The sequence below is a fragment of the Arachis hypogaea genome, chromosome 2 (assembly GCF_003086295.3).
Source record: "Arachis hypogaea cultivar Tifrunner chromosome 2, arahy.Tifrunner.gnm2.J5K5, whole genome shotgun sequence".
NCBI lineage: Eukaryota > Viridiplantae > Streptophyta > Magnoliopsida > Fabales > Fabaceae > Arachis > Arachis hypogaea.
The window spans coordinates 5,003,283-5,031,016 of record NC_092037.1 but is presented as its reverse complement, the minus strand read 5'-3'; the positions used below and the strand labels follow the sequence as shown (position 1 = coordinate 5,031,016).

The window sequence follows — 27,734 nt, the reverse complement described above, 5'->3', positions numbered from 1 at the left end:
TTAAGCTGTTTCAATTTTATCAAAAGATCAATTTTTTTAGAATCTGGGATGTTATTTTTTTTAGGTTATATTTTTTCTAACTACTGATTTATTTCATTGGCTAAATTCTCTGCCACTTGATCAAAAGAATTTCAATAATGCTTCTTATTCTTCTTTTAAATTTTAGAACAATGTTACCCTTGTCGATCCTAATCCTTTGCCTCCTTGCTCTGCCTCTCGAAAGATGGTTATAATTGGAGAAAATATGGTAAAAAACAAGTATAATGAAGCTAGTGAAAATTACACTAAAGTTAATGGTTCAGATCGTAAAAATATTCAACCAAAAACAAAAAACACATACACAGAAAATGTGAGATTCCTATTGTAGTTTCTAGTCATTTTGTATATTAATATAAATCACTAAAAGAATATAACGGTTTATATACATTTAAAATTTGTGAAACTCCTCTCACAATTTATATAATTTAATAAAAAAATGTATTACATATACAATATGCAAAAGTGATATTTCCATAAATTTAAAACTCACATGTTTGATTTTAGTCATTTGCCCTCAAAATTATATGTCCCTACACACTTTAGTCTACAACCACCCTTTAAAAGAAAATAGTATTATGTCACACTCACAACTCACTCTGTTCAAAAGCCTCAAACACACTCAACAACAGACCTTCCTTGGTCTCTTCTCTTTTCTCGGCCTCTGTCTCTGTCGCCACTCACACTCTCTCTCTTGAAAAAAAAACTAACATTCTTTACTTTCTCTCTCTACCTCACCTGCCAAAAACTAATTCCCGCGCTTTCATTCTTTCCTCCGACCAGATCCGCCGTTCAGATCTTTCTGATCCACCGAGAACGCTCTTCAACCCTCCGATGTGCTGACTTTGACTCCTTTACTCTGATCACATACACCGCCGGTGGAAAAAACTTCAAAATTACGCAAACTTTTCACCAATCATGGGGCAGTGCTACGGCAAGACTAATCCCTCGCCGGAAACTGACGCCGCCGCGATTCCCAGCTCCGACGACCTTCCTCCGCCGTCAGTCACGCCCTCGGTGAAGAACACTCCGGCGAGAGCTTTATTGTCGCCGTGGCGGAGCCCTTACCCTCACGGAGGTGGCGTGACACCGTCTCCGGCTAGGACAGCGACGCCGAGGAGGATTTTCCGGCGGCCTTTTCCACCTCCGTCTCCCGCGAAGCATATTCGTGCGTCGTTGGCGAAGCGACTGGGGCGAGGCGCGGTGGCGGCGAGGGCAAAGGAGGGGACTATACCGGAGGAGGGAGTGGCGGCGGCGGAGGAAGAGGAGGAGGTGCTGGATAAGAGGTTTGGATATGGAAAGAATTTTGGTGCAAAGTATGAGATTGGGAAGGAAATTGGGAAAGGGCATTTTGGTCATACTTGTTATGCAAGGTGTAAGAAAGGTGAATTCAAGGACCAAGCTGTAGCAGTTAAAATCATTTCCAAGTCTAAGGTACAATTGCAATTGCAATTACATGGTACGATTTTAATTTGAATCTAAATGTTTATATTTAGTTGTGTTAGCATAGATTAGATTATATGTTTGAATTATTAATCAATCAATGTTCTGTGTTGGCTTGTGCTAATTTGTATGGAAGATGTTAAAAATGCTAAGAATTGTTGGAATGAGGCACCACATTGTTTCAGCTAGTTGGCACTCTGATTGCTCTGGCCTCTTATGAAGAATATGATGGCATTTTTAGTTGACAATTTTGGTTTATATTTGCTGGCCCTTAATTTAGTCTTTACTAGATTCATTGCCGGCCATCCGTGAGATCGTTAGGCTGTTACAGTTGTGTATTGTTCATCCATTCTCATTTCTATAGTAGTTATTCGTTGTTCGTTTGTCTGAACTGCGAAATGATTATGAAATTGTCTGAAGTTCTGAAATTTGTTGTTCTGTACTTGAAAATTAAACTCCATGGATGAATTTTGAGGTATGTCGATTTGTCATGGTGCGAACTGAGCAAATATGATCCTAGAATGATGTGCTGTTTTCTCTTCACTTGAAGAAGTTTCTTCAAGTTTTTTAACTCCCTGTCCTGTGGTAAGAGTATTTCGGTTTTTCACTTTTTCGTTATTATATCTTCTAGGCCTTCACATGCCCGAGTGAAATTATTATTGGCGGTTACCATGTTACATTATCCATATTTTTTCCCTTCTTTTGCAAAATGCATAGTTGGCAACTCCTGTAGTCTTAATAAGCTTTCTCTGGCAGATGACGACGGCGATAGCAATAGAAGATGTTCGGAGAGAGGTGAAGATCTTAAAAGCTCTATCTGGCCATAAGCATCTGATCAAATTTCATGATGCTTTTGAGGATGCCAACAATGTGTACATAGTAATGGAGTATGTTGTTTATCTTATTTTAATTATTATCTGTAGTAAGTATTTGGTGTTTCAAGTTAGAAATAGAGAAGTGAATGCTTTGCTTCTAGGCCTTTTCACCATTATAAGGTTCTAATGAGATCAACAACATGATAATTGTCAAGTTATAGTTAAATTCTTCGAATATGCAATTACGCGTCTTCTAGTTGTAGCATTATAATAAATGGCCTTTCTAAATTTTGTTTTTTTTTTTTTTTTTCTTTTGGTCTTAGATTGTGTGAAGGCGGGGAGCTTCTTGACAGGATTTTGTCAAGGTTAGATTTCTATTAGTTATGTTTGCTGCAACTTTCAAGCTGATATGATCTATCTTTCGATTTTATTGAATGATGTAAATTTCAATTAGGGGAGGAAAGTATCCGGAGGAGGATGCCAAAGCTATAGTTTTGCAGATTCTAAGCGTAGTTGCTTTTTGTCATCTTCAGGGCGTCGTGCACCGTGACCTAAAACCGGAGGTTCGTGCTTCGAATCTTAATCCCATCAAGTTCTCTTATTATCATGTTGTTAAAATAAGAATGTGAAATATGGTGGTTGATTGTTTCTATGGGATTGATGTTACAGAATTTCCTCTTTACTTCAAAAAGTGAAGATGCTGATATGAAGCTTATCGATTTCGGTTTATCGGATTTCATCCGGACAGGTAACAATTATAGTGATTCTCAATTCTTTTTCTTCCTTTTACTTGCGAAGCAATCTCTTATTCCATTATTATGTTAGATAGGCAACTTGCTACTAAATGCACTATTTCATTGATGCTGATTACATTTGCATAATGTTCCTGTTGTGATGTGCATTAAATGCATTTAAAAATTTGTCAAAGACTAATAACCAGAAGTCACCCATGCTTGGATTACAATATCCAAGTGTGATAGAAACCGTGTCACAAATAAAGTGCAATAAATCCGATTAACTATACTCCAATAATATAGGTTTGCTGTTCATGGGCTTTGAAAATTAAAGTCACAATCTTGTCAACAGCTATTGCTGGTTTTGGTCATGTTATGTTATTCAAAAATTTTTGCAGCACCTTAAAAATTAAAATGGGATTCTGTATATCGTCATTTTAAAATTTTTAAGTGTCATTAACTCTGATTATAAATATCTCACTATATAAATGAACAGATACCATAAAAGTAGAGGAAGTTATTAATGATATACAACACTAGATAGTGCCTTTTCATGAAATTACTACCGAATATTGTTAACTTTCCTATGCTTAGTTGGATGTTTGTAGATTCGAAACTGATCCTTCTTAATTTTCCATTAATGTGTATTAATTACAGACGAACGACTAAATGACATTGTTGGGAGTGCATATTATGTTGCACCAGAGGTACTTCACAGGTCATATAGTGTGGAAGCAGATATATGGAGTATCGGTGTGATTACATATATCTTGTTATGTGGAAGTCGACCATTCTGGGCACGAACAGAATCTGGAATTTTCCGTTCAGTGCTCAGAGCTGATCCTAACTTCGAAGATTTACCTTGGCCTTCTGTGTCTGCGGAGGCCAAGGACTTTGTAAAGAGGCTCCTAAACAAGGACTATAGGAAAAGAATGACAGCCGTCCAAGCTCTAAGTAAGTTGTCATAACTTCGTTTTTTTATATGCCAGCATTTAATAATGCTGTAAGAAATTGAATTTGTGAACTGATTAATGTGTAATTCCATCAGCTCACCCTTGGTTGAGGGATGAAAACCGCGCCATCCCTCTCGATATATTAGTTTATAAACTAGTGAAGTCCTATATACACGCAACACCATTCAGACGTGCAGCATTAAAGGTATTACTTCATTTCCTTGAATATGCTTATACCGTGTTACCCAGGATCTGGGGAAGGACTGCACCTAAAGATGTAATTTAGATAGCTTAAATACCGAATTTAATTGATTCTAAAAAAAATTTAGATGATTGTAGATTTCGATTTTCTTTTACCTTTGTGCTGTATTCTAACTCATCTTTACGGCTTTGTTCGTTTAGGCTCTTTCAAAGGCTTTGACAGAAGACGAATTTCCCTATCTTAGAGCGCAATTCAAATTGTTGGAACCAAATCGAGACGGCCACGTATTACTCGACAATTTCAAAATGGTTATCTCTACTGTTTCACTCCTTAAATTCTCAAGTTTATCTTCCTCTTCTTGTATGTGTATGTCAATGCTTAGCTACCTTTTAGTTCTATGATTCAGTTTCATAGCAAACTTTGCAGGCCCTTATACGCCATGCAACCGATGCCATGAGGGAGTCAAAGGTTCTTGATATTATACACGCGGTGAGGCATTCATTGTATTGAGAAAAAATAATCTTCAAGTTCCCTCTTCTTTCTTTTTTCAACATTATTGTGGAAGAAAATGTTCCTTGGGTGGTTATGATTTTGGATTAACAGTTTGATACCAAGAATCTTACACAACTTTGGTTGAACAATTTCATATATAGATGGAACCACTTGCATACAGAAAGATGGACTTTGAAGAATTCTGTGCAGCTGCAGTTAGCATATATCAATTGGAATCACTTGAAAAGTGGGAAGATATTGCTTCCAATGCTTTTGAGCACTTTGAGAGAGAGGGTAACCGTGTAATTTCAGTTGAAGAATTAGCAAGAGTAAGTGCTATTTCATTCTTTTCTTACACTAATCTTCTAACATTTTTCCAACCTTGTTAAATAATGGATTAGTCCTTGGCTTATCGGGTTGGGAAGTACTGTAAAGAAACAAAAAAAAAAAAACACTTTGATGGAAGTCAATATAGTTTTAACTAAGATTTTTGTATCTTTTGAAAATTTTCAATCAGGTCCTTGAAATTTGAACATTTCTAATCAAGTCTCTCTAGTTTAATTTTGTGATCACTGATCAAGCATAAATTCCCTTTTTCTTGTCACAATATTTTAACTAAGATTGAAAAGGGTGATTTGTATAGTTTAAAGACAAACTAGAAGTGTTTAAATTGTAAGGACCAAATTAATTTTTTAACTTTTTTAGCAATACAAATACATAATTATAAATTTAAATTATAAGAATTTGATTAAAAATTGGGTAAAATTATATTTTTCTAATATATATATAATTTTTTTTTGCCACAGGAATTGAATCTAGGTCCTTCAGCTTATTCAGTTCTGAGAGATTGGATACGAAATAGTGATGGAAAGCTTAATTTACTTGGATATACAAAATTTTTGCATGGTGTCACTCCTCGTAGTTCAAACCCTAGACAACACCGTTAGTCCTTTTTAGCTTTGACATATATGATATACAAATAGTTGAGGAATGCTAGAGGGTTATCAGAATTTATTATTTTTGACCATCAGTTAGCTATCAATGTTTAGAAGTATGTTGTTGAATTATTAGACTAAAAGAACTAAACTAAAGGAATTGAGTGGATGGTTAAGTTGATGACTAAAAAAAGTAAATTCTGATAATCCCTAGTATTTCTCAATATAGTTTTCATGATGAGGCATGAAAAAAGAAAATTATAGATGGAAATTTTTTTTCTCAAATTTTCTTCCAGGGTAAATAATGTTGTGTATAAATGTATAGGGAAAGTAGATTCAATTATATGTCAAATCTTTTTTCCTTTGTTTTTTGGGGACATGTATATGTCAAATCCTTTTAATTCTCATTTGCAAATTTATGTCTCCATGGATCTTAGTCCATGAGTATTCATTAATTTGTGAATGCTTACTTTGTTAGGAATCCAGTTTATTACAATGTGACATGTGACAATTCAATGCCTTATTCTTACAATGATACATGTTAATGGTACTCTATATACACTAATGTTTATGTTCTTGAATTTATACACTAATTAAAGATTCAGATTCAAATATCTGAAAATTAATTATTAAATTAGTCATTATATACCAAATTAGTCATTATATATGTGTATAAATAAGTATTGTTTAATTTATTTTTAATATAAATTTTATATTTTAATATTATTATATAAAGTGATTGATTTAGGAACTATTTTTTTGTGTATACATAATATTGTGTTTTGTGTATAGACAAAAAATCAAGGACTATATTGTTTGGGAAACTAGTAATAAAATAATTGGGCTTAAAAGTGGAGGGTTTTGTCTTATTTTGTTTTTTGGGTCGAATAATGAAGGCTAAAAAGTGCGCATGCAAAGTGGCAAACTCAAATTCAGAAAAAAGGAAAAAAAATTGTGAACAATATAAAGGCCCTCTTCCTATAACATTTATATATTGTTTTTAAATAAAAACAAAAACTGTTAAAAATTGAGCAAATTTTGTTTATACAAAAACATAAGACAATGAAATTAAAAAATTGTAGCATGTGTCAACTCCCGTTTGCAAGAAATCAATTTGCGATAAAATAAAATAAAGTGAGCTACCCAAAGAGACTTATATGACTGCTTTCCCATTTTCTATAGTAACTGAAATTTACTAGCCTAGGCCTCCATTGCAACAGAAAGTGAGCTTCCAAAACCATTAGTGGCATACAATCGTCACAAATAACTATTAATCAATTAATGTTGGTGACTAAAGTTACACTTTGACCAATTAGAGCATATTACACAGAATTATAAGCATATCTTCATAATAACATTTTTTATTAACCATATATAATGTTTTTATATATAAATTACCAGCGGCGCAGCCTCATAAAAGGAAAAGGAGGCAGTGCTCTCCAAACTTTTTTTTATGCATATAAATTATATGTAAATTTTAGTGTAACCTTTCTTAAAATTTCTATTTTAGTATTTTTATTACCACTACCAATTTCTGTAAAGCACAAATCTCGACCAATGATTTCATAAAAGAAAAATCGTTGTTAGCAGTTTCTATTTTGAAAAATATAAAAACTGTATAAGAAAATCGTTGTCCATAATTTCTATTTTTAAAAAATAAAAAAATTATATTAGAAGAAATCCTTTTCTATTGTACCACAATTTTACATTTCTCCTCTAGTGTATCACATTGATGGTAAAAGTTCAACAACCTTTATCTCAGGTGGGAGAAAAATTTTAACTTTGAAGATCTTGCTTATTTAATTTCTTGATATGCATATATCATCAATTTTAGTGTTATTGGCTGAATTTACCGACACAATTTCTTCATTTGACTCATGTGCGGACCAAGAACATTAAATAAAATTTTCCTGTCTGCTAGACCTTCGTCATCGATCTTGAAAATGTTCGTGGTACAATAGAAATTTTATTAATACGGAGACTCGAATTTCAGATGAATTTTTAATTATTTTTTATAATAATTTTCATTACGTAAAAGTAATTTAGATATAATATGTATTTTTTATAAAAAAATATTTAAAATATCTATAATTACTAAAACATAATTATCTAAGTTATTATTAATATTTATATAATAATATGATATTAAATATATTAATATTCTAATATTATTAAAGAAACAAACAAATTTTTTAAAAATAAATATAAAGATAAGTATATAGAAACAAATTTAAAAAGTATAAAAATTTAAGTGTATAATATTAAATTAGTTAAGTAAAAATTATTAGTAAACGAAACAATTTTGATATAAATTCATTACATAGTAAAAAATAATTCATATAAAGTTATTAAATTACATAGGCCGAGACTATTACTCACTCTTTTTATATCCGTTCTTGTATATATATTAGTTTAATTTAAAATAACAAAAAGAAAAAAGATGCATCATAATCTAAATAGCAGCTACAATTTTGATGATTGAAGATTAAAAAACAATTTAAATTGAAATTATTCAGCATTTACAATAATTTTTTTCAAAAAATTGTATTATATATTTTATTTAACATTTAATTAAGAGTTTGATAATTATTATTTTTATTGTATGATATAATAGAAAATATTAAATTAATTTTATCCTAATTATACTTTAAGGGCACAATTTTATATGATTTGGTTTCTCTGAATGAAATATTCTTAGAACCAGTAATTTTTTATATTTTTTTGTCATTATTTGATTAGTATAAATACTAAATTATTTTAATAAATAATTTTTATTAATTTATGTAGGTAAACTATGAAAAATATAAATATAAATTGTATTAATTTATATGTGTAAATTCTAATAAATATATATATATACAAATTATATATTTTTTGTATAATAAAACTATAATAAATATAAATGCAAATTATTGCTAACTAAATAAATACTGACAAATAAAAAATAATAATATTTACTGACTATATAATATTGTTCTTTCTAAATAAAAACTTTTATTGAAAAATGATTTGTTAGCATAATATTTTAGATCTTTGCTAACGATAGTTTGCATTAATACACTTATATTTTATTTTTATGTATTTAATGATGGAAAATTTTAGATTTTTTATATATAAAAAAAGATTTGATTTAATTTTAAGGCTTTTTAAAGAGTGCTCTTATTAAAATACTCATTAACAAAATGATATAATTTTAAAAATATTATTTATACATTAAAATCAGTTACTAAAATTAGTCACAAATGTATTTATATATAAATATATATGTAATTTAATTTATTTTTAATGTGTATTTATATTTTAACATATATTTTATACTAATAGCTAATTTTAGTGCTAATTTTAGTGTACATGTAATATAACTCGTATAGTTTAGGAGACACTTTCAATTACTAAATAAAATAATGAATAACACCTTTTATTTAAAAAGATTTCAAAACAATAGAATTATCTATGTTGTGAAAAGATGTTTATTTTTGTTTTTATTGACTGTGTCTAAATTAAATGTATATGATTGATCACCATCGCATCAAATATCAATTAAGCTAACTACTGATTGTTGGCTCTAATAATGATATTTGACATGCAACAAGTTTTGGTTATTCCTTTTCACACCAATTCTCATTCCAAACTCGATTACATGCTTTTGTGCGTTCTAATTTGTTAAATTTATGCATGATAAAAGAATTAAAGTATAAATATATAGTTAACTATTAATTTAGTACTCAAAAGATTAAACTATTGATAAAAAATTCTTAATAAAAAATATTATTGACAAAATTGTCTCTAAATAATTTAAAAATATAACAAAAAAATTAATAAACATTATATTTTTTTTAAGTAACTAAAAATTTTTTATATTTAAGAAAAGGTTTATTTATTATATCTAAATTTTTATAGTAACATTTAAATAAATATTTAAAAACTGCACAAAAAATTCGGAACAAAATTTGATTTATTTTAAATTTTTTTATTTTTAAAAAATGTTTTTTCTTAAATTTATTTGATAAAAAATTATCAAATTTTAAAGATGAAAATATTTTTTAATAATAATTAAAAAAATTACATCAAAATTTGATCTCTAAAATTATTTTTAAAATATATATTTAATATTTAATTTTTTATCATATTTTTAATTTTTTTAAAGTTTATTTACCATTAACATCTTTTAAAATTCGTTTTATGAGCGATACATAGTTTTAGATACCATTTTGGTCTATATATATATATTCTCAAGTCTATTTTGTCAACTGATTTATCATTTTTTTTTTTGGTACTCTAGAATATAATGAGTGCCTTAATTGTGATGAAATGACGTATAATAAGGACCCCAGAATTGTTTTCTTTCATTAGACTAGTTGAAGCTATAGGATCGGTACGTAGAAAAAAACTTAGCTTGAGCATCTTATTATGTGGTCCAATTTTTCATCTATAAACCCAAATTGCTTTGAAGGAATATAACAAAAATATCGCTGTTATATTAAGCCTATTAATTGGTAGTTTTTTTTTCCTATATAGTAGAATGATATAGGTTTTTTTTAGTTAATTATTTTTTGGTAATTATTTGGATAAAAAAAAGGTAGGGAAATTAAAAAAGAAAGAAAGAAAAGGTGGTGCTATGTAGCATGAATTGATTTTGTGTGAAATGTGGCCAAATGATGATGAGTATATTGTATTGTGATTTTATGTACATATATATTATATATATTCATGTAACTCCTTATGAGTTTGAATTTTTTAATATAAGTGATTTTATAAAAACTAATTATATTTTAGATTTTAATTCCATCATTTTTACCATGTTAGGTGTTCAAACCCTAAAATCTCAAAGTATATGAATCAAGATACAATCAACTTCAAATACTTTAATATCTTTTTGTTCTTTTTTTTTATTTTTTTAAGTATGTATCTATAAATCAAAACTGATATAATTTTTTTAGGGAGTGAAGCTTTTGGCATTGATTTGAGTTTCCCATAAATTGCAGAATGAAGATTCAATAACAGCACATATAGAAACAATACATGCACGAGGCACATTGAAACACATTGGAACACTAAAACCACCGCTAAATTAATTGGATATCTACAATAATGATATTCTCATGGTGTTAATCTAAGAACATGCCAAAAGAATGACCATACCACTTGATTGGGAGGTTATAATCTGTCCTGATACCACAATTATTTTTTTCAAAAGTTTTAGCCGATAAAAAAGGATAATATAAATAATTATATTTAATATTTTTAATTTTTAATTTTTTTATATTTTTTTATTTTATTTTTGAAATTTATTAAATATGAAATTTTAAATTTTTTGGATATAAAAGTCTAACATTATGATATCACTTTTTTTAAAAATTTAATTAAGCTGATAAAAAAAAGATAATATAAATAATTATATTTTTAATATAATTATTTATGTATATCTTTTTTTAAATTTTAAGTTTTAAAAAAAATAGTTCAATGACAATATTAAAACTTTTTTTATTAAAAAATTTATAATTTAATCTTTATTATTCTCTAAAAAAACAAGACATTATTATTAGAGATATAATTATTTATATATTTTTTTATTAATTTAAATTAAAAAAAATTATAATATAATATCAAAATTTTTATAACCTAAAGATCTAGAGGTACATTAAATCTTTGGCTGACTGATCCCAAAAAATCAACTTTAGATAAGACAAATTAAAAGAGAGAAAGAAAATCTGCACAAAAGTTTTAAGTAATTCAAAAAAAATAAAATTATTCTTACATAAATAACATATAAAAGATATAACTATTTATTTGTCTCTTTTTATTAATTATGAAATAAATAAAAAAAAGAGGATATATACAAAATTTTACGAAAATAAAAAAACCTCTTCCGTGAGTAATTTTATGAAATAATAATAATAATAATAATAATAATAATAATAATAATAATAATGGAAATTAAGTTATCCTAAAAGCCATATCTATATACTCCATGTACTTTCTAAACGTTGAACAATTCTTCATTTAGACCCATAAAAAATAGATAAGAAAAGTAAAAAGTGTGTATTATATTCCAATAAAAAATCATCTCCAAATTAAAGTGGCATAAGGGTATTGGAGTGGAGGCCGCACACTCACTTTGATTGAAATTCCGTTCCACTTTAAATTTGATTTAATTTCTTCCTTTCTCACATCAACTAAGTGTGAAAAGGAAAGGTAAAAAATCGGATATAGTTGACTTGTTGACTCGCACACATAATCTTCAAACCATTGGTGCAAAAACCAATCTACCCTTTTCTTTTTCTAAATTTCCTTCTGAAATGATACTAATCTTAAATTACACCAAATATTCGACCCATTCCACATGCTAATGTCATAATCCTATTAAAATCATGACATCACTTCTTCTTTTTATTGAAATAATTCATTCATTCATATCCAAACCCGCGAGCAAGTAACTATTTAGATGGTTTAAATGGTCAACTAGTTGACTTGTTATAAAAAATGTAAATAATGACAATAGTTGAACCATCAATAGGATACAATAATGTCATAATTATATTACTTATCACAAGCATTAACATCAATAAACCCTATTTTTTTTAATTAAAGAAAGCAACCAGACCTAACCAATTTGTATTTTTGAATTGTCAACTAGTTTACACGTATATTAAAATTTATTTTCTCTTTATATATATAAAAATATATTATTTTAATATATTTATACTACAGTGACTATGATATTTTAAAAAATTTTGCTAAAACTAAAGTAACGTTTTTTTATTATTTAACAATACTTTAAAAAAAATATTGCTAAATAAATATTATTAAAATATTAAAAATATATTTTTAATTTTAACAATATTTACATAATTATCGTATGTTAACATAAAATACTAAAATTAAAAAAAAAAGAACACATACACACAATATATATATATATATATATATATATATATATATATATATATATATATATATATATATATATATATATATATATATATATATATATATATATATATATCACACTTCAACTTTTTTGTTTATAATAAGTAGTTCAAGCGAAAGATAAGTCTTAACTAAGCTATTGTTAGGTTGAGGGATTCATCATCTCAAAAGTTGAAACCAATTTACTAGAATACATAATCATATCTCAACAACAACAAAAAAGTGTGAAATTCGTTATATATACAAAGAGTTTTATCTTTTTTTATTGTATTTAAAAATTTTATCTTATTTCCTTTTTATTTGTTTATGTTTTCTTTTTCCCTTGTTGATCCAGTTGAACCATTCTAATTCTTTCTGAGCAATTTGACAATACTAAAAGCAAGAATCGGCGTTTTTGTCACCACAGATTTTTCTGAGGTTGTATTTTCGGGATAACGATCGGTTATTGGATTCTAATTTCTATAATCTCTAGTGGATGTGCACTTTATACATGCAAGTTAATAGCTGAAAAAATAAAATAAAATAAAATTACTAGTATATATATATATATATATATATATATATATATACTAGAATTAAGAATGTTTAATTCAATAAAAAAATTATTAGTTCAAAAGTGAAAAGAAAACTATCCTACAATTATAAAAGTTATTGTTAGATATATTTAATTTGATGCGAGATTTATTATACACATCTCTCTTATTACATTTAAACTTGCCTATCTAAAATACAAAATTTGAAAGATTGAACATTATCTGCAAATACTCCAACTAATAAAATAAAGTAACGTGACAAGTGAGTCTGTAAAAAATTTTATTATAGAATTTTACCTATTTGTATTAGTCTTGTTAAATATATAATTATTTATTATTTTTTTAGAGAATGGTTTCATTATAATCTTAGTAATTTTACTATCATTTGACTAATATAAATATTAAACTATCTTAAATAAATATATTTTATTAATTTATGTGTATAAGTTTTAAAAATATAGATTTAAATTATATTAATTTATATGTATAAATTCCGATAAATATATATGTGTAAATTATATATTTTCTATACAAACTCCTATAAATATGGGTTTAAACTATTACTAACTAAATAACTAACCCAAAATAAAATATTTACTGATTATATAGTATTATTTTTAATTTATCTGTTCTTTTAAAAAAATAACTTATATTACATATTTATTTATATACAAATATATTAAAATTAATTTAGTAACTAATTTTTATATGCATATAATATTATTGTACTAAAAATTATAAGATAAACTTTAATTTTAAATAAAATTTTAGGGAATTCAACTCCAAATAAAAAATTGAGCTTTTTTTAGTTTTACGTAAAAAAATTATCTATAAGGATAAAAATTATCTGACAAATTAATATCCTTATCCATCCCCAAGCAATGCGGAATCTCTAACAAGATCACTTGAAATTGAATGTATAAACCCAAAAACAATTAATTCAATATGATGAGCACTATTTATGTTTTTCCACAGTTTCGTGAGATTCTTTGAATCGTTTTATGGAGAAGAAAGTTAAAACATATATATATACAGCAATTAAATCCGTATAAACTTGAAAAAAGAAAAATCCGAAAATTGAAAGTTCAAGAGAGCAAAGTGGACCTCTTTCTTTTATGTGGGGTTGAAGTGTCTTGTAGTCTTCAATATACATGACAGAAATTAATATCTTTTGTTTTCTTGTTGCATAGTGTAACTATTTTATTTTATCACAAAAAATAGTGTAACACTTTTTTATACACTGATTAGAATATTTAAAAAAAAGTGAATTTAATAAATAATAACACATTGATTAAAAAATAATAATTTAATATTTACTATTATATAAAATTTGTATAAATAAAAATAAAGCCCAAATGAGTAATTAAATAACTATACAAATTTTAAAGTTAAGAAATCAATAAAAACAGTAATTAAAAATGAAATTTATTGACATTTATCAAAATAGAGGAAATTAAACACACAATTAAATATCTTTTAATACTCCCCATATACTCCTAAATCCCAATTATTAATAAAATGTTGTATGAATCCACATTCCACAATATATTTTATTCCACACAGTAACATCCAAGAGATGACAATAAAAATATCTATGATATTCCTGAACTATCACTCACGTATATGAATTAAATGCAATTCCAAATTAAAGGGTCTAATTTTCCGAGAACTATTATTCCCCATTTGGATCTATTCTATTGTTTTGAGTTTCAACATTCAGGGAACATAGAGTAATAAGATTATTGAGGTTACTCTTTTATTGTAAATGAATTACTAAAATTAAAATTAAAATAAAAATAAAAATAATTGTTGTGCCTCATTATTATTATTATTATTATTATTATTATTATTGTCCTTGATATGCATCATATAAAAACATCATAACACTTACCAAACGTGGAAGTCATGCACCCACCCACTGGCACTTCAGTTTGTCTCTCTCCATCACCTACCCAATTTAATGTAATCCAAATACCAACACATATACATATACATATACATATACACACACTCTCCTACTATATAATAATAATAATAATAATAATAATAATAATAATAATAATAATAATAATAATAATAAATGCAACATTATATAGGAAATAAAATAATTAAGTATATATTTTATAATATAAATTAATGATTAAAATTACTGAAATATTAATATTTTTGAAACACTTAATAACCTCTCCATTATATAGTCCAAAAAAATCTCAGCAATGTTTCAATTCAATTGTCACCCCTTCCTAAGAATTCTCAGTGATTCAGTTTCATTCAGATCTCAGACTCACAACAAATGAAATGGTCCATACTACTATGTACTGATCACTTCTGACAATACATATGGAGAATATTAATTTTGATGGCAATGCCAAAAGAGTTATTTGGCTTTATCATTAGTAGATTTGATATTTAATTTGGTGGATTTTGTATTACTAGGAGTGTTATTTGTATTGAATTGTGTCTTATACACTTCTAAAATATAATCCAACTATAGGTACTCTATTTGTTTTTGTTAGATGTTTCTTCTTCTTTTCTTCTTTTGGGGGATGGTTTAGATTATTTGTTAGAAGGTGTGTTATATGTATTCAAATCGCTCCATTGTGAGTGAGAACAATTTAAAATCTTGGTGGTATTTTATTGTGAATGCTGATACACTTTGAAAAAAAAATTAAGGAGTATATCACTCTCTAAAAATTAACTTATTATTAAAATAAATAAAAAAAGAGAAATAAAAAATAAAATATCCTAAAATTTAAACTCTAAACTTAAATTATTAATATAAAATATAATAAATAAAGAACTAAAACTTATTTAATTAATAAGGAGTATATCATTAAATATTTTTTCTTAAAGAAATATTTAAAAATAATTTATTATTATTATTATTATTATTATTATTATTATTATTATTATTATTATTATTATTATTGAATTTAAACAGTTATTTAATTTAAAAAATAAGTTCCTATTAAAGAATAAGTTATTGTTACCGAGGATGAATATTCTCATAATAACAACAAGAGGTTGTACTTTCATAATATATAATTTATTTTTCTTTTTTCATGCAAATTAAACCTCAATTTTTCTTTTCCCTTTTCCCAATGTTCTACTTGTTTATGGACACATAAGTTCACAAGATAAGGCACAAATTAAGGTTGGTTGAAATAAAGGCACTAATAAATTAATTACCATCCATGCAAAGGAAGAGGAAAATCCAAAATCAACATAAATAGAAGAGTGCTCAAATTTGATTTGCATATATCATTTATCTTAGCATCTCTTGATTATTCAGCATTACCCTAAACAAAGAATTAAATTATATTTAAAAGAGAAGAAAGTGGCATGAAAAAAGCAAGGGGATGTGGCATTTATTTGGATTTTGTTATTAGTAGTTACTACTGTCTATTGTACTTGTTCTGGCAAAAAGTACCATTTGGTTTGGTTAAGGATAATTCAGTGACTCAAAATAAAAGATCACAAATAAAATAAAATAAAATAAAATATAAAATAACACAATTATTTGGTCCTACTTCTTTCCCATCAATTCCTCCTTTCCAATCCTTTTCCTTTCTTTTCCAAAAGAGTAGTGTACTAATTATTCCAAGGCATGAAAAAAATTCTAAGAGATAGAAAGTAGAGGAAAAGAAAGAAAGAACTAAAGAAATTAAATAATTATGAAGATAAAAAGAAATAAAAGAAAAGAAAAGCATCTACATTTTTTTTCTTTCTTTTTTAACTTTTCATCATTATACAGTTCCCTATCAAAGATCAAACTCATACCAAAGTAGCTACAATTGGAAGAACCAACATTCTGTTATGTCTTCCTCATCCCACTCTATCTATACCTAAATAAACATAGGCAAAAAAAAAAAAAAAACCAAAAAATTATATTAAAAAAAAACCTAAATTAAACTAGTCATTTACATGACCAAATCATTATGAAAAGAAGCCATGATTTTTGGTCATGATGATATTTATTCTATTATTTTCAGGCCTTTTTTTTTCCCTTCTTTAATTTCCATCATCATCAAACTAAAAACCAAAGCAACCAACATGGTGATGATGATGATGATTATGGAAACTCTTTTCCCTATCAATCAAGCCGCTAACGTTCCTGAATTCTGCAACATGGCAAGGTATAGTTATGGTTCCTTTCTGATCAAAACCATACTCTTCTTCAGCTTCCTTCAATAATTGCATGAAGAGTGGGTGGTTGAAGTATATAACAGGAACAACAAACCTTTGTTGTTCTTCACCTTGACCTACCTTTATTGCCATAAACCCTTTTGGAATAACATCCTTAAACACTTTGTTGCTACTGTTGTTGATGTTGTTGTTGTTCTTCTCACCATGTTGGAGGAGGTGGCGATGCAAATGGAAGCTCCTTGGACTGATCTTTTCTCCATGACCCATCTCTGCAAAAAAACACACAAACAAAAACACACCAAAAAGATTCAAACTTTCTATGTGGGTATGTGTGTATGTCTCGGAATTTACTTCTCTCTTTCTCTCTCTCTCTCCTCCTCTGTCTTTCTCTCTCTGAAGAAACTCACAAGAAAACAAGGCAATTCTTGTTGAGGCGGCTTAGAGATGAGAATCTTAGAGAACTTGGGGCGTTGTTAGACATGGCTGCTTATTGAGAAACGCATTACCAACCAAGAAGACTTTGAGATATATAGGACAAAGTGTTAAGAGAGAGAGAGAGTGCAAGTTGTTGTCTTTTTTTTTTTCTCTTTCAAGTGTGAGAAGGGACACTTGGGTTTTGAAGAGTTGAGGGAAGGATTCAATCACAGCCGTTGGATCTTGGTGGGTGATTTGATGATGAGCATCTTTTGATGGTCAATGAAAGAACTCCACGAGGTTTTAGACTTGACTAGATGCTACCTCTCTTGTTATGGACACCTGTGTGATCATTATATATAGCTATAGTAATTAGTAAGAGAAAAAAAATATTATTATTATTGTTATTATTATTAGCAAGAGAATTTCTTTTGGGTCAAGTTGATTTTTATATTTTTAGTATTATTAGATTGTGTTTGATCATGATATATTCTTATCCTTTTTTTGAATTCCTAATATTTATTTAAAAGAACTAGTGGATTAATTATTAGATTAATGTATGATGTCATTTTAAGTGAGAAATATATTACATTTAATGATAACACAGGGAATCTTAAGTAAGTTCAGATTCTTGTGCCGTTTGAGTTGGGGAAAATAGTTGATTTATTAATTAGTAGTACTATAAGATAAAAAAATTTGATAAGGGTAATTAAGTTGTATTTAATTTCTTTCTTGTTTCATTAATTGTGCTTTTGATTTTTTATTAGAGGATTTGACTCTAGTCTAGATCAAAGGGTTTTTCTTTTCTCTATATAGGTTATTGGACTATTGATATGATAATGGATTAATGGTAATCTTTATGAATTTCAAGTGAGTTTGAAAATTTTCACTAAATTTCACAAATTCTTACGGGGGAGTTTAAAGGGAGTTAAAGCGAGGCACATAGGAAGAGATGGATTTCTTGATAGATTTTCTATGATTTGAAGGCTACGTTTTCTTCCATATATAAAGATTGAATTTAGATCCTCTATTAATTATTATTAATTTTGTAATTTTTATAAAATATGTATTTTATTATTTTAATTTAAAAGTAATTAATTTTTTATTTTATTATTTTATTAATTTTTTTTATTTAAAAAAATCTTGATCCATAAAAATTATTGAATTGAGAAAAATTTAGAGTTATTAGAAACAAAAAAAAAGTTATAAATATCATTTATCATCATGAAACTACTTTTTTTAATTTAAATTAATAAAACAAGATATATAAATAATAATGATATCTTTAACATTTTTTCATACAAAATTCTCTTTTAAATTTGTGTAAAATTTTACTTAGAATTTTTTAATTTATCTTATACTAATTCCATATAATTTAAATTAATAAATAAAATAATAAATGTTACTTTTATTTTCAGTTAGAGAGAATTTCGACTATAATGCAATCATTTTAAAATAGATCGAAGGTGGTTACCAAAATATTAGGAAAATATCTCGACCACTTCGAAGAGGTAACATTTTATAACTAAAAAATCTTAACTATATAAAAGGTACACTATTCATTCTAAATAATATTCCAGCTCAACTACACATCCAAGTATTTTTGGCAACCAAATCCAATCAAGTTGGTCAAAATTCAACAAAAATCACTTTCATCACACTAACGTATATCACACACGCGTTTCAATAACGCAACTTCTTTATTTTTATCTTCTCCTTCTATTTCCTCGTTTCCTCCTCCTCTTCCTCCTCTTTTCTTTTTAAATTCGCGCATTCTCTTTCGTTATCGTAATCACAAACAACACCAACATTTGGCTAACAAAAACCAACATTTTGAATTGAATTTGAATTTATATAATGAACAATGTTCAATATATTTAGTATTATATAGTGGTTTCTCTTTGATAATATTTTTAATTCATTCTAGACGCAGGTGTTTCTGAATTTGAATTTATATAATGGATAAATATTCAGTTCATTTGGTATTATACAATAGTTTTTCTTCGATAATATTTTCGATTCATTCTAGATGCAAGTGTTTCTGAATTTGAATTTATATAACGGATAAACATTCGGTTCATTTGATACTATATAATAGTTTTGCTTTAATAATATTTTTAGTTCATTCTAAACGCAGGTGTTTCTGAATTCGAATTTATACAATGGACAAATGTTTGATTCATTTGGTATTATACAATGGTTTTGCTTTAATAATATTTTCGATTCATTTATAGTCCATGTGTGTTGTCGATGAATAATTTGTCCCAATGGTTAGAATGACTTAGAAGACAAATTGAATGGAATAGAATGAAATCTAATACACTTGAATAAAGTGATAATAAATAATTTCATTTTTTTTTTGTTAAAAAAAGACTCAATCATGAATAAAAACATATCGAATTTATTTCTGAATCCAAATGAATCTCAATTAAACTAAGAAATAAACCGAAATTACTTAAGGAATAAAAAATTTAGTCAATACTTATCAGCATCATCAAGTGAACCTCAAATCGAAATAAATTAAGAAATGAACCAAAAATATTTAATGATGGAAAAAAAAAAGAAGAAGAAGCAACATTGAAGAAGAAGAAGAAGAAATTAAGAGGAGGAGGAGGAGGAGAAGAAGAAGGGAAGAAGAAGAACCTATGCGAATTTGGAAGAAGAAGAAGAAGAAGAAAGACGAAGAGGAGGAGAAGGATAAGGAGAAGGTAACGGAGAAGGAGAAGGAGAAGGAGAAGGAGAAGGAGAAGGGGAAGGAGAAGGAGAAGGAGAATGAGCACTTGATTAGAAAAGTTGTTATAACAACTTGGTTAGACTTAGTTAAGTATTTTGTTTGGATGTAAAGTTTTATTCTAAATATTATGCTCATCGCTTATTCTTACTTGAGTCTCAGAATACCTTTGCAGGTGTCTGCCATCACCGCCGTTTCTCTTGAAACCGGTGTATGCCTTATCTCTCCCAAATGAAGACAAGCTTAACTCTGGACAGGATGAGCTATACCTCTCTCTGGCTTACGAGACAGAAACATTTGGCACCATCTGCGATGACAAATTTACTTAATTCTACTATCATTTTTTCTATCCGATTATTTACCCTCTTTTGCAAGTTGTAATCAATGATGGAAGAGCAAAACAATCTCTTTCCTTCTCCCAACAAGGTTGAATTGTAAGCTATAAATAAATCATTGAGGGCTGAGGTATAGAAGATGACCGAGTTTTTGAATAAAAACAAACGAAACAAACATTAGAACAATAAGAAGAACCATTCAGAATAGCTAAGGTTATTAGGAGACACACTCTTTACACTTTCAACTATGACGGTTTCACATTTATAGCACATAATTTTATTTTATTTTTTCTTTCATATTATTATTATTATTATTATTATTATTATTATTATTATTATTATTCTCTGATCTCCTTCACAACAAAGCAAAGCTCATACCGACTTATAAGTCGAGTTAATTACCGTCACATATCAAACAATGCACCAAAACAAATGCCCATTTAATCGATCTATACGTCTAATACAAACAATTGCGATTTTGAGAAATCTGCAACCAATATATTTTATTCTACTGCATATAAAGAGTTGAAACTTTAAATTTTTTTTCCGTAATTTATTTCAGAAGGAATCAACTGATTATTCAATACGAAAAGAACACTCATCAAGTCGAACCAGGGAAGGCAACTAAACAAGCAGTCCATACAAATAGTCTATAACTCGAAGAGCTTGAGCCTCATGACAGAGCTCGATCTCATATCAGATATACATAATTGGTCTATACCAATAGATATATCGACCAAAGTGACACTGGCAGAGGACGAAAATAAGTTCACTAACATAGAAGATGCACTAAATGAACTAGAAAAAGAATAGTTATAGATTCGAAGCACAAGAAAACATTAAAAAAAAAATATCAGACGAGATGTATCTTATCATTTCATATGTTAAAATTAATCAATCAATCCGAAAATAAATTCGGCTATCAATCAATTTCAGAACAAAATTCGGCTTTATATCAATTCGAGAACAAACTCAGTTTTTAATTGGTTTGAGATAACTATATATACTTTGCCAATCATTATCTTTCTATGATTTATAGTCTCCACGAGACCATGACTAATCTTATTTTCTGTTGTTGCTATATCAATTCTTGAAAGCTAATAGAGTTCTTATCTAAAATGAACTATGACAAATCAATACCGTAAGGTCTCACATCAGTTGGGGAGGGGAACGAAGTATGCCTTATAAGGGTGTGGATACCTCTCCCTAGCATGATGCGTTTTGACGAGTGAGTGTGTGGGGGAGAGGGGCTTCGGCTATCTTCCCTATCGTCAAAAGCAAAACTGTGAGGCCTTGTGTGCCAAAGCGGATAATATCATGCTAGCGGGTGGTCTGGGCTGTTACAGATGGTATCAGAGTCGAAGCCCGGGTCGATGTGCCAGCGAGGGCGCTGGGCTCTCTTAAGGGGGTGGATTGTAAGGTTCCACATCGGTTGAAGAGGGGAACGAAGCATGCCTTATAAGGGTGTGGATACCTCTCCCTAGCATGACGCGTTTTGACCAGTGAGTGTGGGGGAGTTTCAGCTATCATCCTTATCGTCAAAGACAAAACCGTGAGGCCTTATGTGCCAAAGCGGACAATATCATGCTAGCGGGTGGTTTGAGCTGTTACAAATACTAAAGTTGGCATACAAAAATAAACCGATAGTTATAAGTTGGAATCACTTCCAACAAACCGACAACTATAAGTTGGAATCAATCTAAACAAGTCGATACCTATAAGTCGGAATCACTCCAAACAATCGACATTTATAAATTGAAATCAGTCAAAGCAAGACGACATATATAAGTTGAAATCAATCAAACAAACAATCAACTATAAGTGCATCCAAAAATACATTGATATAAGCAACATCTTTTTCAATAACAAGCTTGACCAACTTTATTTTCAAGATTATCAAGTTGATCTTGGAATTAATCCTCATATCAATATCTTACCATTGTTTCATAATCACTCTCAGTTTTCTTTTACTTTATTTAATTCAAGCTTTTCTCTCTAACATGCTATTATTTTTCAAAAATAATAAGTTGAGTTTGGGGTTATTACTATTACTACCACTATTTTGATTTATAAGTCTAAAAGTCAAAAGCTCAATTGTTTTATTAAAAAATATCACAGGTCAAACATCAGGACTCTGATCTGTTAGTCATAATTCGATCCAATTATATCTATAAATTAAAATTTAAATAAAATAATAAATGTGACTTATTTTCAATTAGAGAGAATCTCGATTATAATAGAACCATTTTAAAATAGATTGAGAGTGGTTACCAAAATATCAAAAAATTATCTCAACCACTTCAAAAAAATAACACTCTATAAATACAAAATCCTAACTATATAAAAAATACATTATTCATTTTAAATAACATTATATTCATCTCTTACTCTTACTTAATTAAATGTCAAAATGACTTTACAAGTGTCTGTCATTAATTTTTTTTTTTGAAGTCAATATATACTTCATCCCTTCCAAGTGAAACAAACTCAACTCTAGACATAGTGAGCTATATCTCTCTCCAACTTACAATACAAAAATAAAAAATAAATGAATAAGTGTATCTCTAAACAATAACCTCTACTTATCTGTTGAATGATAATTAGAGTTACTAAATTTGAACGAAGATGTTTAATGCCATTACAAAACTAAAACACAAATAATTATTTTTAGCTATCATAAATAATGCTTTTTTTTAATTGAATTTGGTGTATATGAAGGTTTTTAATTTATAGTTATTTGTTTGTTTTACAATATAAAATTTTAGAAATTAACGATGGTTTGGAAACGAGATTAAGATTACTTTTTGTAGTTTTGAAATATAAATTTAGAGGATCATCGTGTACGTGACATAAAGTTGTATTGGTTCTTCTTGTTTCAGATTGGCATCTCTATAGTGCGAATAAGTATAAATACAAGAGAATTTGACACTCAATTTAGTATAATCTATGAGGTATAAAGATTAGAGATAAAAATATACTATTAATGTATATTTAAATTTTTTATTGATAGTATAATTTAAGAGGTATAAAGTTTAGAGATAAATAATCTGATCTTAACAAATTTTTTTACCATTTTAAACTTAACAAATTATTGAAATTCCTATTCCTAGGACAGATTAATCAGATATTTTCATATGGAAGAAAACTAAGAATGAAAATTTCAGAGTCAAAATTGCATATCATGACATTAAAGCACAAAATCAAAATCATTCAGCCAGTCCAAAAATAAAGAGAGGGGAGGAGAATACCTGAAAAAAAGTGTGGAAGACAAAAACTCTGCCAAAATTCTTAATTTTTTGTGACGTTTACACCAAAGATTCCTTCCAACAAAAAAAAACTTTTCAAGGAGAGGAATAGCAGAAAATTTGACATGCACAAGATGTTGGAGTCACGAGGAAACCGAATCTCACTTGGTTAGAGACTGCCTCTTTGCTTTAAGATTTTGGTTTGCATTCCCTTTTAATTTAAGGACCGAAGTCTTAGAGAGTCAAAACTTGAAGACATGGGTAATTGAGATGATGTAAAAACTACAAGAGAAGGAGAGGTCCTTCTTTAGCTTCCTCCTAAATCAGCTATGGAGAGCCAAAAATCTGTTAGTTTTTAAAGGAATTGAGTCACAGGTTGATGAAGAAATTAGAAAGGCATGGAAGAATTCGAAAATGTTTTGGAAAGCACAGTTAATTTAAGAAAAAAGTTTACACCACATTCAAACCTGCTAGCAAAATCAAGAAGCAGATGAAATGCCCCACCAAACTCCCTATTCAAAATAAATGTTGATGCAGCAGTTAGAAAGAGGGATCAGGGAGGAATTAGAGCGGTGGTGAGAGACTCTTTGAACCTTGTCTTAGCTGCAACAATATGAAAAATCTCTTTTAGTGTACAAGCCCATGAAACAAAAGCACTAGTTGCGTATTTAGGAGTGAAATTTGTAAAAGATTGTTGCTTTAAAGATGTCATTTTGGAGTGCGACAGTCTAGAAGTTGTGAATGCCCTGAAACAAGGTAAGGTCAATGAAACTTGCTTTGACTCTTTCATTACTGACACGTTATCTTTATTAGGAGCATTTTGAGCAATGAATTTTAGCCATGTAAAGAGAGAGAGAAATATGGTAGCACATGAGTTTGCGCAAATGGCCCTTACTAATCCTTATCAAGTGTGGATAGAAGTGGCCCCACATCATGTTCAGACTTTAGCTATGTTGGATATTTGATCAAGTATTAAATGAAACAAATTTTTTCTGTAAAAAAAAATCTTTATTGATAATATTTGTACGATAAATTTGGAAAGAATTTAAATAGATTTATAAAATTATATATTATATGATGTATACTATGTTTTTATGAGTCAACGTACTTACCATCTTGGATCATTTTGAAAGCACCAACAGCTGAGGTGTCGAAGTTAGGGGCAAGTAACGAGACTTGGGCTTTGATCGCCTCCTCGGTAGTAGCTACCGCGTCCCGGACATCTTTAATAATCTCTTTGTTCTTTTTCTTTATGTTTGTGACCTCAAGGCGAGTTGCGTTCCCTGATCTCACGACCTCCATTAGCTCTTTTTCTAGTTCTTTCACTTTACCCTCGGCCACTTTGACCTGACCTTGAGCGATGTTCAGCTACTTTGAAAGGGAAAGTCCCGATCAACAAGACGCTGGATCTCGTCGCCTTGCTCTTTCATTTTTTTTCTCGGCTTCGCTCAGTTTGGCCTCCAAGGTCTCTTATTCATCCTTTAACTAGGTAATTTCACGATGGACCATCATATACTTCCCATCTAATACCTAGCACTGGGCCAGGATTGGCTCTATTTTCCTGGTGATGGCGACATCTCGAAGAAGGATTCAATACGTCCACCTCACTTGGGCGGCCAGGTCCTCATCCCGGAAGAAGTTTTCAGTTCTCGACAGTAACTAGAAGTCGATGAAAAAGTTTGCGTCAAAGTTTTTCTCTATCACGAAAAGAACTTTTCCTAGACTGGAGCTCAATTTTCTTTTCTTGGAGTTGGGGATCACAAGCACTTCCAGCTCCTTATTCAGAGCACCCGAAGACTATTCAACCCCCGCCACTTTGCCATGGGCAACGTCACCACCAGCGCTGTGCCTGGGAGCGAGGTAGCCCAGGTGGAGGCTGAAATTGAACCTCCGGTTCATTGGCTTGAGGGATCTTGGCTTAAGAAGTGGATGACTCGGAGTTGTTGTCATCCCCAGAAAAGAAGTGAGTTATCAAATGACTAATTGAGGTATTCCCAGTAGCTATTCTAACTGCAAAAGGAAAAGAAAACTAAGTTTCGAAATCCGCAGTAAAGCAGCAGCATGTAAATCGAGACATCATTAGAATAACAAAAAAAAATATGAACTTGCATGTACAGTCTCGTACGACTTCCCGGTCCCCCATTAGAAGGTGAGGGTTAAGGGGATGAGAACCAAATATTGTTAGCAAGACATCGGTAATCTGTTGGTTCTGCCGACCTAAAGCTTTATAGGTTATTTTGATCAAGTAGTGAGAGTTGGTGCCGAAGCTCCAATAGGTTGGAATGCACCTTTTTCCTTCAAGGATAAGTCAAAAAGAATGACGACCTCAGACTGACCTTATTTTCAAAAAAGTCTCGTTAAAGCTATGAAAAGAATCTTCGAAGAGGTCGAAGATTCTACGATTCTGCACAACCAAAAAAAAAATATCCCTTCTTATACTTATCCTTTCCAATGGTTTGTGAGAAAAAAAGATATTCTTAGATTAACTACAGCTTTATATTCAGTCTAAAAACTGGAGTGAAACAATAAATTACATAATATTTTATTGATAAATTTAAAATGCATATATTATGTATTAAAAAATCTTCTCATTCAGTTTTATAATTTATAAGACGTCAACCAAAGGAGAAAAAGAAGGATAAAAGATAGAGAAATTCTCCACATACAAGCGTTTTCCCATACAAGTCATACAAGTTATTTATTTCTTCTTCTTTTTCTTTTTCCATGCCTCCTCTTTTTCTTCTTCTTCTTCTTCTTCTTCTTCTTCTTCTTCTTCTTCTTCTTCTTCTTCTTCTTCTTCTTCTTCTTCTTCGTTTTTGAAGTGTTTCATCTTCATCGTCGTATTTCTCCTCGTTCTTCTTTTGATTTTGCAACATTATGTATTTTTTTCTTCTTTGTTTGATTTTTTCCTCCCAAAAAGAATTATGAGAATATGAAATAAGAAAATGAAGAAGAAGAAGAAGCAGCAGAAGATGAGGAGGAGAAAGAGGAATAGTTCTGAATTATGCATAAGGTGTACTTCAACGAATTTTGGGTGTATTTTTTAAATTCTTTGGGTGTATTTTTGTAATCTTTTGGGTGTATTTCTGTAATCCTTTGGGTGTATTTCTATAATCGTTTGGGTGAATTCTTTTACCTGTTTGGGTGTATTTCTGTAACCGGATGGGTGTATTTCTGTAATCGTTTGGGTGTATTTCTGAAGTTCCATTATCTTCAAAACGATTTTAAAGCTTGATTTCAAAAACCATGAAAATCGAAAAAAAATAAAGCAAGAATACCAATGATAAACGCAGATAAAACAACGAATGAAAAGGCAAAGAGAAAACGCACGAAAGAGATCGAACAAATTTGACAAGAAACTCGGTTTCATGGAGCGAGGAAGAAGAAGAAGAGTAGGAGAAGAAGAAGGAAAAGAAGAAGGAAGAGGAGGAGGAGAAGGAGGAACGTGAAACATGCCATGGAAATCGTATATAGGCCAGCATACTTTTTGTTAAGTTTCTCTCAACTTGTATGACTTGTAAACCAAATGATTTGTATGTGTAGCACTCCTCTAAAAAATAATATGACTATATATATGTCCCACAGCTAGAAATAAATTATATGACGATTGAGTATTGTGTTTGTGCCCACCGTACCACTCACAATGATATAGATTGGCCACCCAACGATTGCATACAGTACATATAATAAATTTATTTGTGATTGTTAACATCAAAGAACATAAGGTCACTAATTAATTTGCATGCATTGCGCTAATATATGGTAAGGTTCAAGTGCCTATTAAGTTATT

The 27,734-nt window shown here is 29.0% G+C and overlaps 2 protein-coding genes across 4 annotated transcripts; one reads left to right on the top strand and one right to left on the bottom strand.

Annotated features, from left to right (window-relative positions):
• Window positions 1-549: 549 nt before the first annotated feature.
• LOC112734157 (CDPK-related kinase 3) lies at window positions 550-6,142 on the top strand. 2 transcript variants are annotated; one of them, XM_025783380.3, is made up of 11 exons: window positions 550-1,470; window positions 2,236-2,366; window positions 2,618-2,659; window positions 2,749-2,857; window positions 2,964-3,042; window positions 3,686-3,982; window positions 4,077-4,186; window positions 4,384-4,491; window positions 4,610-4,672; window positions 4,837-5,004; window positions 5,482-6,142. In XM_025783380.3, the coding sequence occupies exons 1-11, from the start codon at window positions 955-957 to the stop codon at window positions 5,620-5,622; spliced, it is 1,764 nt and encodes a 587-aa protein (XP_025639165.1). In that variant the 5' UTR covers window positions 550-954; the 3' UTR covers window positions 5,623-6,142. The 2 variants fall into 2 exon arrangements, with proteins under 2 accessions (XP_025639165.1, XP_025639173.1); XM_025783388.3 differs by having other exon boundaries at window positions 626-1,495.
• A 10,622-nt stretch (window positions 6,143-16,764) lies between these two features.
• On the bottom strand, window positions 16,765-24,816 carry LOC112734139 (auxin-responsive protein SAUR32). 2 transcript variants are annotated; one of them, XR_011870509.1, is made up of 4 exons: window positions 24,412-24,816; window positions 24,110-24,289; window positions 23,948-24,019; window positions 21,569-22,315 (listed from the first exon to the last, which is right to left on the bottom strand). XR_011870509.1 is itself a non-coding variant. In XM_025783357.3 (3 exons), exon 3 carries the CDS (start codon window positions 17,484-17,486, stop codon window positions 17,106-17,108), a length of 381 nt encoding a protein of 126 aa, XP_025639142.1. In that variant the 5' UTR covers window positions 17,487-17,975; window positions 23,948-24,289; window positions 24,412-24,723; the 3' UTR covers window positions 16,765-17,105. The 2 variants fall into 2 exon arrangements, 1 of the variants encoding a protein (XP_025639142.1); XM_025783357.3 differs by lacking the exon at window positions 21,569-22,315 and adding an exon at window positions 16,765-17,975 and having other exon boundaries at window positions 23,948-24,289; window positions 24,412-24,723.
• Between the last annotated feature and the right edge of the window lie 2,918 nt (window positions 24,817-27,734).